The 15,208-nt window shown below is 36.2% G+C and overlaps 1 protein-coding gene across 4 annotated transcripts in view; it reads right to left on the bottom strand.

The window, feature by feature from the left end:
* The window catches only part of KCTD5 (potassium channel tetramerization domain containing 5), a 32,295-nt gene that overhangs the window by 15,677 nt on the left and 1,410 nt on the right, over positions 1 to 15,208 (bottom strand). For 2 of the 4 annotated variants that reach the window (XM_038151020.1, XM_038151021.1), the window contains exons 2-5: positions 8,808 to 8,916; positions 7,602 to 7,693; positions 6,655 to 6,750; positions 3,488 to 3,604 (exon numbers count right to left, since the gene is read on the bottom strand). In XM_038151020.1, coding sequence (XP_038006948.1) covers positions 3,488 to 3,604; positions 6,655 to 6,750; positions 7,602 to 7,693; positions 8,808 to 8,916 — 414 coding nt within the window. The remainder of the gene's footprint in view (positions 1 to 3,487; positions 3,605 to 6,654; positions 6,751 to 7,601; positions 7,694 to 8,807; positions 8,917 to 15,208) is intronic. The other 2 variants (XM_038151022.1, XM_038151023.1) reach the window with 1 other exon arrangement.

Genomic DNA, 15,208 nt, shown 5'->3' with positions numbered 1-15,208 from the left:
GCTATGTTAACTACCAGAAGGAAAAATACTTCTTTACTTATTGACACTCTAAAGAAACAAATGACCTCTCTGAAAGTAGATACCATACAAGACCCAAACATCAGTCAAATCATCAATCCTGTTTCAACCAGGTTGACAGGTCTTCAGTTACTTCAGCTCCTAACAAATGCTTTATAATCCTATCATATAAATCAAGCTATTGCACATGAGTCTTTTCAGGAGACATGGCAGACTGAATATTTTTAGCCAGTTGGATGGGACTATCAATTTAGCTGACTGCAAAACACCTAACGATGTCTTGCCACTACTGAACAGTTGATAAGGTCACTTTTGCAGAATGAGACCCAAGTTCCTCAAAACTCCAACTCACAATACTCTCATAAGCAGTTTGACATGTGTGCAGTCAAAAATGTAGCATTTGCATAGTAGCAACCGTATGCTAGAAATGTCATTGTAGCTTTCTGAAATGATCCACAACAAGGCTGATGGCAGAAAAGGAAACAATGGAAAATGACTGCAGATTAGAACTGAACTGTTCTGTCAGGAACTGAGATCAGAAATACGTTTTAGCCTATTCCAACTATGTTTAGCTCCTGTTCCAAAAGTCACTTCACTGTTCCCAGTATTGGTGACAACACTTTAAGAAGGATGCTGATAAACTGGAAGACTACCCCTGTCATGTCCATCTGCCCCCACACTACCACCCCCATCCCACACCCCAAAAGAAGCCACAACACATCAGAGTAATCTGAGGTACGAAAAACAGGTCGAAGGATTTCAGATTATCCAGGCTACTGTTTCTCAGACTTTCTGAAAGGACAAACTGTTTTTGTTTTGAAGCCACATTTGCTTCATGTAGCTTAAATTACCAAGAACTTAAGGAAGGATAAAATAACATGTTGAAATGGTAAATTCCATAGATTTGTATGCTTTTATATATATATATATATATATATATATATATACACACACACATATGTACATATACATGCATATATCTATTTTTCTGCATTGGTTTATTCCTTCCATGGCTTGTTTCATTACACTCCTTACTAAAGCAGTGTGATCCTATTTAAGCATCCCTGTGAGCCCCAACAGTGTCAGAACTGAGCACAGGAAAATGCCAAGGCTACTTATGACAGAAAATTCATTAGACAAGGATCCATTACTGCTTGCATGGAATAAGGGTTGATGGTACTAGTAGGCTGTCAGCTACAGCTAAAAAAAGCAAGAATGGAAAGGAACATTACTTTTATTTTTATTAAATCAAAAGAAACACAGTTATTGCTTGATGTGCCAACAGAGATGACAATTCTCCTGAAAAGAAATCACAAGAAGGAATTTCCTATCTTGTAATAAAGAACCTCAATTTTGAAGTGAACTAATCTCATGCCCAACTGAACTGAGACAGATCTCTAAACCAGACACATTTCAGTAACATGCCTATACAGATTTGCTGCATTGGTTTAATAATATTGATTCAAAATCTGTATCATATATTTACCAGAAAAATCAGCAATAGTATTGCTATCTCAGACAACCACTCCAGCTTGCACAAACAGCAGCCCCATCTTCTTCTTCTTCTTCTTCCTCCTCTTCCTTCTTCCTCTTCTTCCTCTGCTTACCACTGGAGTTACTCATATTAACTAACTTTCCTACTTCACCACTAGTAATTTCCTTCTCTATTTTGTGATGGTCTGATTATCAAAACCAAGTAAATTCTGTAACAATTATTCTCAAATTCTATTTTAAATATTCTTGTACTTTGAATAATACTGCTTCTATTTCAGATGTGGTGTACTCTTTGTACACTAGAAAGCTTGAAAAAAATGGTCCTTTCAAAATTTTAAATTATACTATCAGCTAATAGAATCAAAGAAAATCCTCCACTCATTTATTTTTTTTTGCAGAATCAAGTTGTATGAATCTAAGAATGGACTCTGTGCCTTTTAAACATATAATGCATTTGTTCTGCCTTCCCAAAGGATCTGCAAAAGGTTATGAAGATACACATTTATCAGCTCTTAAAACTCAGCATTGACGACTGACACCAGGCCTGAAAGAGTATTTATTTTAGGTCTCTTAATGCAATAGTCAGACTTCAATGCTTATTTTTTTTATTATAATTTTTATTTTATTTTATACCTGCACTTATTTCTTCACTGTCCTCCCCACCTTCCATTTTACAATGCTGTCTTTTACTTTGAACTATCCAGGACATGAAGGCATGAATAACATCCTTCTGCCTGTACCCTACACATCCCTAACAAGCCACAATTCTTTCTCTGTTGCCGGAAGTATGAAACACCCGTATTTCACATTCCAAATGTTACCTATACAACTGCAAGAAACAGACAGTGCTTGGTATATTGAAAGCAGATTCTGCTATAAGGCTGGGTAACAGTCTGGGTTTCAAATCTAGTATTGCATGATTATGTGTCCATATAAAGTCACAAGCAAAGGTTTGTTTTTATTAAGCCATTTCACGATCATGTTATCTTCATAATGTTATACTCATCTTTCAGACTAAATAACCATATTTGTTGCAAGAAAAAGAACAAGTACTCCAGTCATTTTGTTGATGAAAAAAATTACAGAGCACCAGGTTCCCAAATCAATTCACACACAACACTTCAAAATGTAGCACAGATATTTAAAGAAACAGAAACTGCCTCCAACGTTACTGAGAGAAAAAAATCCTTCCCAAACTCACAAATATTTGGAAGTAACACAGCAATCAAAAAAGGAGAACAAGGGGAAAAGGAAGGATGAAAAAAATAGAGAATGAATGAAGCTAGGAGTCTCCATTTGGATTTCAAGAAAATTTCCCAAGATGGAAAATACCCCCAATAAAGCCAAGGAAACACCCAGCATGTTTTTTTAACTGGACACAAATTTAAAACTGTCTATTTTGTTCTCCCCTCACTCCTCCATGTTTTACTTATAAAAACTCCTGTTACTCATTATTCAAATTTTAACATCTCTCATCCACCTAAAAAAGAGTTAAGTTCTGAGTTACCAGAAACACAGGATTCAAACTCAGAACTTAACTTTGGTGGATGAAATAATCATTTTCCTAATTTACCAGAAATGTCCCCTTCTAGACCCACTGAACTCAAAGGTGTATTATTAGGGCTCCTTATGTTTGAATTGTACCTCTTAGTTAACTAGGTATGGATCAAAGGCTGTTAATTTTGGAGGAAAATTTAAGGAAAAGAAGTTATTGTGGAAGTAAGAACTTGTCCTAAGAAAGACCTTGAACTAAATAACCGAGGGTTTTTGTTTGGTTGTTTTTCTATTATTTTTACAATGTGGACATTCATAATGTGTAATGAAATATCGTGAATATAAATAAAAGCCAGTCACAAATACACACAAACTACTATGTGCTGTACATCCAGAAAAAAAGTGGAATGATCTGAAAGCAGCAGAAACGCAAGGAGGCCAAGCATATCACTGTGAGGGCAAAAAGAATGGTGTGACACACCTCACTGCAGCATTTCTGGAAGCATCTCTCTTCCCCTTTCACTTCCCGTGACACTATCAGCAGAAACTCTGACTGCTGAGCCCGGCCACAGCTGTACTGGGAACCTATACTGATAAGCTGAAATAACCAATCAAAGCAAAACAGAAAAAGAAACCTTTGTAAAGCTGAAGTACATACCGTTATCCAAATTGTACAAGTAACAGATGAGCTCAAATGTTCAGGTAACACTTACTTGCCACTAGAACAGGATGCTATCAAGCTACAACTTTCATTTCAACGTAAAATTTACTGAGGCAGTTGCAAAGCCCTTTTTAATTTTAATAGAATTTAAGAATTACTGATAAGAAGACAGAAAACTCCTCATATAACTGTGTTGTAGGCAACTACTCTGAAAAACAAAGAAAGTTTGGTGCGTTATAAAAGTAACCATTATTTTCCTGTCATACATTGACAGGTGGAGAAGGCAGCACGGATATAAGACTGGAAGGTGTTATGTAAAGCAGTATATAAACCCTGGGTATTAAAGAGCTTCATCTTGTTCCAACTACTGATAAAACACAGCTAGGGAAACATAAGAAGTCTACAAGAGGAAAAAAGTTGAGTAGTCTAGATTAGTTTTAGAAAGAGTAATTTACAGAAGATCCAAGAAAATAACTGGAATGTAAAAAATTGTCTTGTTCCCACAAAAATCACTACCAAGAACACTGGCCAAATATCTAATAATTTTAAGTTCAACCTCACCTAAATTTCTCAACCTCTTATTACAAAACATATTTTACCTTAGTAACACATGGCAATGCCTAGCCCATTTAAATTAAAGCACAGCTTTTCCGTGCACTTTAGAAAGATTAGAACTTTAATTTATATGTGAAGAGTTAGACAACAATTGCCTATTCTGAGTAAACTGGAGATTACGACAGACGAGAAGGCCCATGAATAGTAACTTTATCTATATCCCGCTATTGTGTGTGAATCATTTTGAAGACAGCAGTTAAACACCATCCTCCTCATACAGTGAACATACTCATGACTGCATTATGGTGCCAGACTCAGGTCACATGAATCATTAAAATTTACACAATCAACACCACTGCTGTCTAAAGCATTTCCATTTTGCCACTTTGTATAGCCCACAGTTTTTTATTCTGTTGTATTGCCAAAATACTGGTTTTTTCTGATTGCCTGAAGAGGCAATAATTGAAGCTAAAAATCCTCTACAAAGTAACGCACATTAGTGGTGCAGCATAATTTTTGGGAATAGATTTTGGACTGGGAATAATACATAATTGTACTTTTCTAGCACAGCTTTCAAGTGTGTTCTTTGGAAAAGGACATCAATACATCTGCATTAGTGCACCAATGGTTCAGCACCTTACACTCCTATTTAAGAACCACATACAATCATATTTAACTATAAAATTTTGAAATGCTAAGCGTAAAAAATAATCTTTTTCAAAACCAACCACTTGAGCATGTTATATGTGGCTCAGAGCACAAGCACTCCTAATCTGTAAAGATATCACTCCTCTAAAAAAGCTGATGAGTCCATCTTTTTTCACATACAGAGCATGGTGGGTACTGCCCCAAAGACTGCTTCGGAAAGAAAGCATGCTGCTGAGCAGCATGGGCTTAGAAAAAAATTACAGAAATGCTACAGTGTTTGAAGGTATTAACAATAAAACTGTTTATGCACAATATTCTAATCCTGCTTCAAGTGAGTACAAAGGAGGGAATGGGCTAGTGTGAGGTAATGAGATACTAAGTATTATGAGATCATACAGCTGTTCTGTTTATCTACTTCAAACTATGTGTCTAAAAATATTCAACATGGGACAGGGAGGAAGTAGGGAGACAGCTGGATGAAACAAGGATGTAATGTCCAAGAGAACCACTGGATTCTTTCAGTTCTAAAAGAGATTATAATAGGTCTTTCAGCACATGCACTGTCAAAGCAGTATTACTCCCAAATACAATATCCCTGAAGGGTTTAGGATAGGTAAAAGATATGGTGACATTTAATCTGCTAAGAAGTAAAGGAGCTCTATATGTAATGAAAGCTAGTTTCTCCTGACAAAGAGGAATGTTGAAAAACCTTTTTTTCATGCACTAGCCAAAAAAACAGTTGTGTATTAAGTGAGAGGTTTTTTTTCAGGGACTTAAACAACATTTAGCTTGTGATATGGCACAGACCTGGTAATACTTGAAGCGGAGTACTGAAGCATAAAAAGCTTGCTCTTCGCCTGTTTAGTCTATTTGCTCATGGTTGTCTCCAAGTTACCAGCACCTTACATATTTTGTCAAATATAAACAAATGTTCTCTTTCACCTTTGTGTCATAAACATTTTTAAAATGTTGCTTTGTTGTGTTACTAGAGTGAGACCACACAGGATAATGGGCTTGTGCTTATTTCACTTTCTCCTATTGTAAGCATCAGACACTGAAAAAGGTGCTAGCAGATGAACACCTGTGTTTCAGAGTTAACAGATTCATAGCTCCAAAGCAGTTTAAATACTCTGCTGGATTAGGAATGCGAAGGATAAACCAGCTGTAGAGTTTATTTCTTACTTACAGAAATTACCAAAGATAACAGATAGATCGTGCGATTTTACAGTGTGTTCTTGAATGTACACACAAAGCTATTTTTATGCACTGCAAAGAACAAGAACATTCACATAGTTCACAGCTATCACGCTTCACATCTACACAGGTAAAGTCCACCCTCCTTTGTATATCAGGTTTTTTTTATCTGAAGAACCACTCTTTGGGCCTGGCAAACATTAATCTCCCAAGCTCATCTCTTTTACCCAGAGCTCTTCATATCTAACCTATCATTCACATAAACTTGAGGTTATTAGTTAAATCTGGTCGATTCACCCTTCAACTGCTCATGTGTACACACTGAAGAATTACATTTCAGACGTTGCAGATATTTTTATAGAAAGTCAGCAAAATTTACCTCCTGGAAAGCTGAATTTTTCTTTTGTTTTATGATAAATGCAAACACAAGTATCACATTTTAACTTCACTGTGTATGTTTATCCAAATTCTGAAAATGACTGAATAAAAAAAGATGCATGGAATTTAATTTACAGTCTTCTTTCACAAAAGGTACTTCATACTCATTTCTGTGTTAACTGTGTTACCTATATCTCATACAGATTTTTTACCTGTTCAAATTTCCAGCCGTCAGACATTGTGGAAACCATTTGAGTGAGTTCCTCTTCCTGACACTGCAGCACTCTGTATACATGTTTGACTGGCACCTTCAAGAAGAAATATAAGATGCTCAACAGGGCATGGAATTCACTATGTTTGTGACTTGTCTGAAGTTGCCTTTACTCTCTAGAAATGGCAAGCAACACTACTTTGAATCCATCCAGAGCAATGAATAACTAGGACCATTTTAGCTGAGACCTATAGTAAATGCTATCAGAGCAACCCTGCGATCCAACAACCTAGCTTCAAGAGAAAATTGTCAATAACAATGTAAGTTTGTAGTATCTCCATGAAGACTCAGTTACCAGAGAAGTTACCAGTTATCTGAGTAGCAGAGTTAATGAACAAACTTTATCATATTCCCTTTCATGGAGAACATGAGCTGCTATGAGAAGAGGCAACCTTCTCAATCACAGAGCATTACAAATAAAGAAAGCAACTTTGCTACAAAAACATATGACAGGAGCTAAACAGCATCTGTACGTATGCTGCATAAACATACTGTATAAACAATTATACCATAGTTAGGAAACCTCATCATACTCAGAACATTTAAAAGTCAATGAGAAAGCTATGCTCTACAAAAGCTGTTCTCTAACATAACTATTTCCAGAAATGATAATATGACAAATTCTACTATTACCGAACATTTTGGAAGAATTACTTAGAATGTTTTCAGTTTTTGAAAGAGATCTGTGAACTCTGTAAGCAGACTAGCAGGAGCCAGCAATTAAAAATATTAATCTTTGTATACTAGTGGTTCCAGATCATCCAGTGATGGAGGCAGCCATTCAGTATCTTACTGGGGAAATCAGGAGTTACATAAAAATACAAATGGAACACATTCACTACCTGTCATAGAACAAATAATCAAAAGCACACAAGAAAACAGCCTCACCTGAGAGATTCTGCTGTCTCTTTCTCTTATTTTGTCCTTTACCAGTTTTATTAGAGATGTGATATTGTAGAATTCAGCCTCTTCCAGTACACCTAGTATGAAAACAGTTTTTAGGAAGACAGTATAACTAAAGACTCCAGGTCAAAATCACCAACCAGTTCATAAGATTATCTTCTCAACAGCTACAGAAAATTATTTATTTTTCCCTATGATAAGGCAGTTCACCAACCTAACAATTCTGGCTTCTTTCATGTACGTGTAATGTGATCTTTGGCTCGTTTTAAAAAATTGTCCTAAAAATATCCCAAAGAAAACGGATGCCATTTCACATACAAAACAAGACAAGAAACAAAAAAATGCACACAGATACTGTTCCATAGCAGACTGCTAAGACTACCATACCTCAGGCCCTGCCTCAGGCTGGAATGCAAAAGAGAAATTTAAATAATCCTACTGAAAAATCTCTGCAGCTGCTACCAAGCATAAAATTTTTCTTCCTGTCATTTGAGATCTTAGAGTCTGAAACAAAAGCTTAAAGATATATACTGCTTCTACTCACATGTTCAAGGCCTACCTGTTCTCCACCCACAGTATGCTTAACTAATGCTCAACTAATTCACATGGAAATTATACTTCATACTATTTCCCCCCCAAGTATAGTTAAACTGTATTACTCTTTGATAAATTTCTTCAATATGCTATCAATACAGTTTTATTACTATCATCCTCCATTAGGGTAAATTTGATACAAACTGGGAACAAGAAGGGAGAAGCTGGGGGCAGAATTCAGTCTTTAGAAGCACATTCCACACATCTGAACATGCCAGAACTTCACTTTTAGTTTGTTTTACATCTTTTGAAGCTTGCTTCCTAGGCAGCAGTCTTTTGATTAAAGAGGACTAAACCGAAATATTTCACAGTTACACAGGAAAGATACAAGATTACACAATAAAAGGCATCTCCCCTCTTGTTTGAATACTTTTGTTCCAACTGAGAATGGGGGTTGTGAAATCAAGAATTGTACTCAAAATGCTCAAATTACCCCATAAACTATAACTGCATGATACCTATCAGTTTTGCTTGAAACAGACAGAAACGCTACACTGGTTAAGGTTTGCCATCTTGTTCTAAGTTAATTTTGGTGATTCAAAAGAAGTGAAAATAATAAGCAAGTGGCAAGCAAACAAGATTTTAGAGATGTCTTACCTTCCTCAGCTAGGTCCTTGTTAATAACCAGTTTTCCATGTCTGAGATAGTTCAGTACTGGCCCAAAGTAGGTTGGGTCTCTGTCTATTAAATAGGCACCTGTTTCATCCTAGATTAGAAAAACAAACAAACACAAACCAACCAAACAACCCAAAACAAAGCAAGAGAACACCAAAGCCCAAACCAAACAAACCAAAAACCTCACAATGAACATCCAAACGGGAACTGCAAGTTAACATTCATCTTGCAGCGAGCAGGTATTCAGATATAGCCACATCCCTGAAAGCTGGATTTATTAAAGACAATAAAAGCAATTAAAGAATATAACTGCCATGGTATCAGACTGGTGAATCAAATCATCCAATACACAACTTCTCTTATCTGATCAATCCCCCTAACCCCTTATCAATGATTAACAACATCATTAGCATGAAAGATCTAAGCGGTGAGAACACCAAAAGTTAAGCTTAAAAAAAGCACTTAAAACCAGGAAATCTTGTTTGGGAGCCTGAAGAGTCAGAACAATGGCTACATTCTAGCGAGCTTCAAATACCAGTTTTTCCTTTTTCTTCTTTTTTTTTTTTAATTAAAGAAAGGCAAACAAACCTAATTTTTTTTAACCATAACACTTTGCTCTAAAAACATTTGCTTTTGTCTTTGCTCGATGTACAAATACTCACAGGGTACTGAGAACTGTTGTGTACCAAGCAAGGGTTGTACATGCATCTTCTAAAAAAAAAAAAGTAGAAGATGCAATTCCTACCTATCTCATGCAGACAAGTGAAGTAATAGATGAAGAGATGAAAACTAATGCTCAATTTACCAAACAGACTAGAGCGTTTTGTGAATTGTGAAACAGTTCAAGAAATTCACCTGCAGAGCTGATATTCCTGACAAAGAGATAAAGAAGCAAAATTGGTTATTTAGAATCTATGTGTGAACGCCTGTAATCAAGATAGTACTGACATACTTGTGCTGGCCAGAGATCTAAGGAAGATTCGTAGAAAGACTTCTAACTGATCCACTGGCTCCTTTCTACTATCAAGAGGATTACTGACTGTACAGAAGGTTTTGGTGCAATGGATATCCTACAGATATATACTAGAGAGATGTGGCAGCACCCCAAATACCTTTTTACTTATTCTTATTTGTAATATTCCAGTAGTTTACAGGAGATACTCAAAAAATCATCACTACCAATGATGTGGATCATACTCCCTCAAAACCATAGGTACTAGTAGGTTCTAGCAATAATTGCTAGCGAAAGAAAGAAAGAAACTCTACCGACTCAATCGTCTGCATTTGAACATTAATGCCTATATGGAAAGGTATGATTACTGAACTGTGATATCTGAAAGCTCTCTCTACTTAACAGTGCGCAGAGTTCCTAAAATGTTTTGCTGGGAAAAAACACGGAAGATGTATTTTCAGGTACATAGATTTAGTTTCTGAATAACTGCACTTGTCCGACCAGGATTGGTAGAATGTAGAAAGACTACAGCCTGAACTACAAAAGCCATAAACCCTTTCTATAATTACAATTAAATGCTTTACACACCTAGACACAGTGTCATTTCAGAAGAAGTGAAGGAGTGTATAATTTTGTATAAAATTAACTGTTCAAGAAAATGCTAACATATTAAAACGTACTGTCAGTTTACCTACACTCAGACCAGACAATGCTTGATGAAGTCTAATCACAATTTCTTCTGATCTAAGCTCATGGTCTCACAAAAGCAAGACTATGCAACAAAACCAGTATATAGATGAAGTAGTACAGTTTTAATATTTAATCTATAAATACATTTGCATAACCAAAACACTTCAAGAATGTGCAATTTACAGATACAACCCAAAGAAATTAGAACAGCTGACAACTGTAAGAAATATAAGCTGAAAAGTATTATTTAGTAAAGGAAAATAAACCAGTGATGTTGGAAAGGAAAATCCAAAACAGATAAAAATAAAAGCTGTTTTAAAGAAAAAAAACCCGTAGTTGGTCATCATCTGAACTGCATTAAGAAACACAAGGCTTACAAAACTGGAAGTCTTCTGAGTTAGGAAAAACTAATCTCTAGAAATAATCTTCTTCATTAAGATGACTGTAATTTTTCACACTGCAGTGTCTTCTCGCATCGCCTTCTGAAGCAATACTAGTCGTAACCTCTACACCACTTCAGAGACAGAGAGGTGGGTCGCAGAAGCAAAGTGATTAAAAGCTCTAAATGAAATCTTAAGTAACAATGGCTACTTCACTCCTTTCACAAAAGGCCTGAACTTTTTTTTAAAGGCCTACATTATCTGAAATTGTATTTTTCTGAGTTGATTTCTATATATGAAACAAGCTTCCAACAAAACCACAGAGGGAAGAGGCTATGTCAGGCCTTCTCTTTCAAATTCCACCTTATGAGGGTTCATACACGGAAAAAAAAAATCTCAGTAGTGTCATAGTTTACTCTATAAAGCCTTTCAGACAAGGTGCCTTGAAAAATAAAAAAAAAAAAAGAAGGCACACAGAAGTCCTAAAATTTTTGCTGTAATAGATTTTTTTTTAAACATTAGAAAACATCAACAGTTAAAGAACTTTGGCTAAATTCTAACAGTCCGCAACCCAAATTCTGTCAACAGGATTCACTTAAGCATCTAAATTCCATGCAAAAGTTGCTTACTCAGATTACAGACATAGAAAATATGCATTAATTAACATTAAGAGGAGGATGTGTGTCTTGAACATTGACCTGACAGCTCAGATATGCTACACACTAGCACCAGGGAGCCAAGAGTTGAGAGATGAACTGATCAGTAAAGAATATTGTAACCATATGCAAATAAAGCAAAGGTGAGTGGCGCAAAAAAATTTACTTCCTCAGCATCTTCCTTATCACTCCTCCTTTTGAGTGAGCTGCCCTGAATATCCTTCAGTGTATGCTAAGCACTTCATGTTGAAATCACTAAGAAAGGCCAATTACACTAGATCTTTAAGGATATTTATGTAAACATAAATCCAATACAAGCTGACACAGAAGCGTACTCATCTGCTCTACCAGGAACTCTAAAAGTACAGGTCGTAAGTCTTTCAGAGTATTATCAGGACTGTTTTCATCCACGTGTACATGAAAACACACTGTATTATCACATGTAATTAGCTTTTTGACACTTTTAAAATAAAAACTGTTTTATTGTAAGATAAAATAATAAATTGCAAACGTGATCCAATGTGAACTGGACAATTTAAAGAGGTAGCTAGTTTGTGTGTACATAACTAGCTTTAGGTTTGCCAGCTTAATTATTAATAGACTTTGATGTCCAGCTATGCCATTTCCTCTGCTAACTAGTAAATTGTTTTTTCTACAAGAGAAAGTTCTCTACTTTGAGAAAGTTTTCATCTTCACTGACACAACTAGTGTAGGTATTTTGAAGCCATTTCCTAAACTTTACCACAAATGTCAGACAAACCTATATTCTAATAAGGTTTCAAAGTTTCCTCTCTTTCAGATGTTTTTTATAGGAACAGGTGTTACTGTTTACCAGAACAGCAGCAGAAATTTAAGCTTCCTCTCTATTCAGTATAGTCATATCACTCCACGCTTAGAGGTGTTTCCTGCAAATGCTGACATTCTTCATAAGAAAATTCAAACCAAATGCATGTTGTCTTTGTGCATCCAACCTTAAACTGCTAGTTAATCACAGGACTGTTTGTATCTTTACCCAGTTGTACTTTTGCATTACATTCTTCTCTGAAGAGTTTTTTTCTTCATTGTCTGTAAGTTCTAGGCCTTTTTCATGCATATTTACAAGGACACCATTTAGAAGACAGCATTGCCTACATACAGTGAAGACTGCATGTGTTTATTGCCACTCTCCCACACTAATGTTTACTTCAAGTTACAAACACCATGGAATTTTAGAGGAAATCTAGTAACTTGCTCCTAAATTTTCAATCACCTGGTTCAGCATACCAATGAAAAGTAAGTGTAGCTCACAATTACATTCCTTTGAAAAATACTGACCAAAACAACTAAATGATCATGTATTCCAGTTGCAAATGTTTTCAATTCGATCTTTATAGAGATTGAAGCTCAAATGAATTTCATAATGAACACTTACCCTGATCTTAGTTTAAAACACACAAAGAACTCAATTAATTTATAACCTTTAGAAAGTAGCAGTGAAACCAAACAATTCCAATAAATTACTGGCACTGTTAATATTATGTACCTTCTAGCAAGGACATCTATAGTTTGACACTTTGCTAGCTGTATTTCACAACACCTTTGCTAGACTGAACAGACTTCACTATGAGATTCCTTGCCTCCATGTATGTACCTCCGGACTGAGAAGTCACTTCTTAAACTTCTTGCCATAAAAAAGTTTTGTTCTGTAAAACTTTTCACCAAATCATATTTCACCTTGTGACTAGTCACTGCTCTGCTGTGACCTTGAATTGTGGATGCTAGAATCCAGTACAGGATTCCAGCAGGACTCAAAAGGTGCACCAAATACATACACCTCCCTAATCCCATTTAACAATCTCCCCAAGAATTGCATTAAGACACTAAATGAAATGTCATAAATTTATTTCCAATTAATTATCTTCATTGGGATCAATACTGGATCTGGATACACTCAAGTCATACCATCAAGCTCTTGGCTCAAGGCTGTATGCTCTAACATGAATATTTTAATTTTACACAATTTTTAATTTTACATAATTTACATATTCTGAGTTCTTATAAAAGCAGCAATATGCAGAGAAATTCAGTTGTATTTGGTACTAAATTTGGATTTATATATAATTGTCATCCCTATCATCTGTGCTTTTTAAATATTAAACTAGTGATTTTTTCACTTACTCTGTGGCCTAAAAACTTTGAGTGTCTGCAGACTAGCGGTACTTATCAAAACTACATCAGTAACAAAACCCACTTGACAAGTTAGAAATCTCGTAGACAAATGAAATGTATCTGTTACTTCTTAGAATAATGACTACAATTTAGATATTTCTTAATGCTGACATTCAAGGTTGCGCTACCAGGAAGACTTTGATTTTTCTACAACTCTCGGTGCTTTTGTACTTCCTTCTTTGACAGATTCTATGGCAACTTCAGAAAGGCATTAAAAATCAAGCATGACTACCACTGACAAAACCTTATTACAAAAGTTTGATAATCTCCTTCTTAGGGGAAAGTTAAAAGAATGCTAGAACAGTTTGCAAACAAAAAGTGGTATATAGCTAAAATAGGAAGATGCTGAAACAAGGAAATATATGTAAATTATTAAATGAAGTAAAAGCATTAAATTCAACAATGATGACAAGGTGAGCAAGGCTCTGCTTGTCTATTTTATGTATTCATCTCTTAAACCAAGATTTAAATACCATGGAAAACAAATTCTATTCTGAACAGTATATATGACCACTACAGCTCATTTATTTGCTAAAATCTGAAATTACTCTCAGTTTTAAAGCTGTGAGTGACATTGTGAAACATCTAAATTCAGAGAGTCAATGTTACTATCCTAATCCATTCAACATTAGTTTGGCCACAGTGTGTGCCAAAGGTTAATCCTTCTCCCATTACATGTGGAAACATACCTGACAGCAAGAGACAGGCTGCCCTGTCCTACTGAACATTAGTACCTGAAGGCAGTTTAAAGGCCAACATGCTACCTTTCTTGAAGCCTCTCAGTTCTTTACAGTAGGAAGCATTAAGGAAATCTTAAAATCACAGAATATCCTGAGTTGGAAGGGACCCACAAGGATCAAGTCTAACTCCTGGCCCTGCATAGCACAGCCCCAACACCCCTACCATGTGCCTGAGCTTTGTCAAGCTCATGGCTTAGGGTCATGACCATTCCCTGGGAAGCCTGTTCCAGTGTTCAATCAATCTCATTGGAAAGAACCTTTTCCTGATTCCAACACAAACCTCCCTGACATAGCTCCATGCCGTTCCCTTTGATTCTGTCAGTGGTCACACAGAACAGAAAACACTGCCCCTCAAGAGGAACACGCAGACAGCAATGAGCGTTCTGTCAGCCTCCTCCAGCTGAAGAAGCCAAGTGACCTCAGCTATTTCTCATATGGCTTCCTCTTCAGAAACTTTGTGTTCCTCCTTCAGATACTCCCTAAGAGCCTTAGATCCTTCTGATATTGTGGTGCCCAAAACTGGCTACAGGACTCAAAGTGAGGCCACACCCCAAAAAAGAGCAGAATGGGACAATCCCCTCTCTTGCCCAGCTGGCAATGCTGGACAACAGTGCAGGACACAGTTGGCCCTCCCATTTGCCAGAGCATATGGCAGTGCTTTATCTTTAAATTAGGAACCCTTACAGGAATGCTTCCCTACTCTCTCCCAAAGAGACAGTTTACCTATCAACAAGCCACCTACATATTTAAATTTAGT

This window comes from Motacilla alba, chromosome 14, assembly GCF_015832195.1.
Source record: "Motacilla alba alba isolate MOTALB_02 chromosome 14, Motacilla_alba_V1.0_pri, whole genome shotgun sequence".
Lineage (NCBI taxonomy): Eukaryota > Metazoa > Chordata > Aves > Passeriformes > Motacillidae > Motacilla > Motacilla alba.
This window is presented reverse-complemented; position numbering and strand designations above follow the sequence as displayed.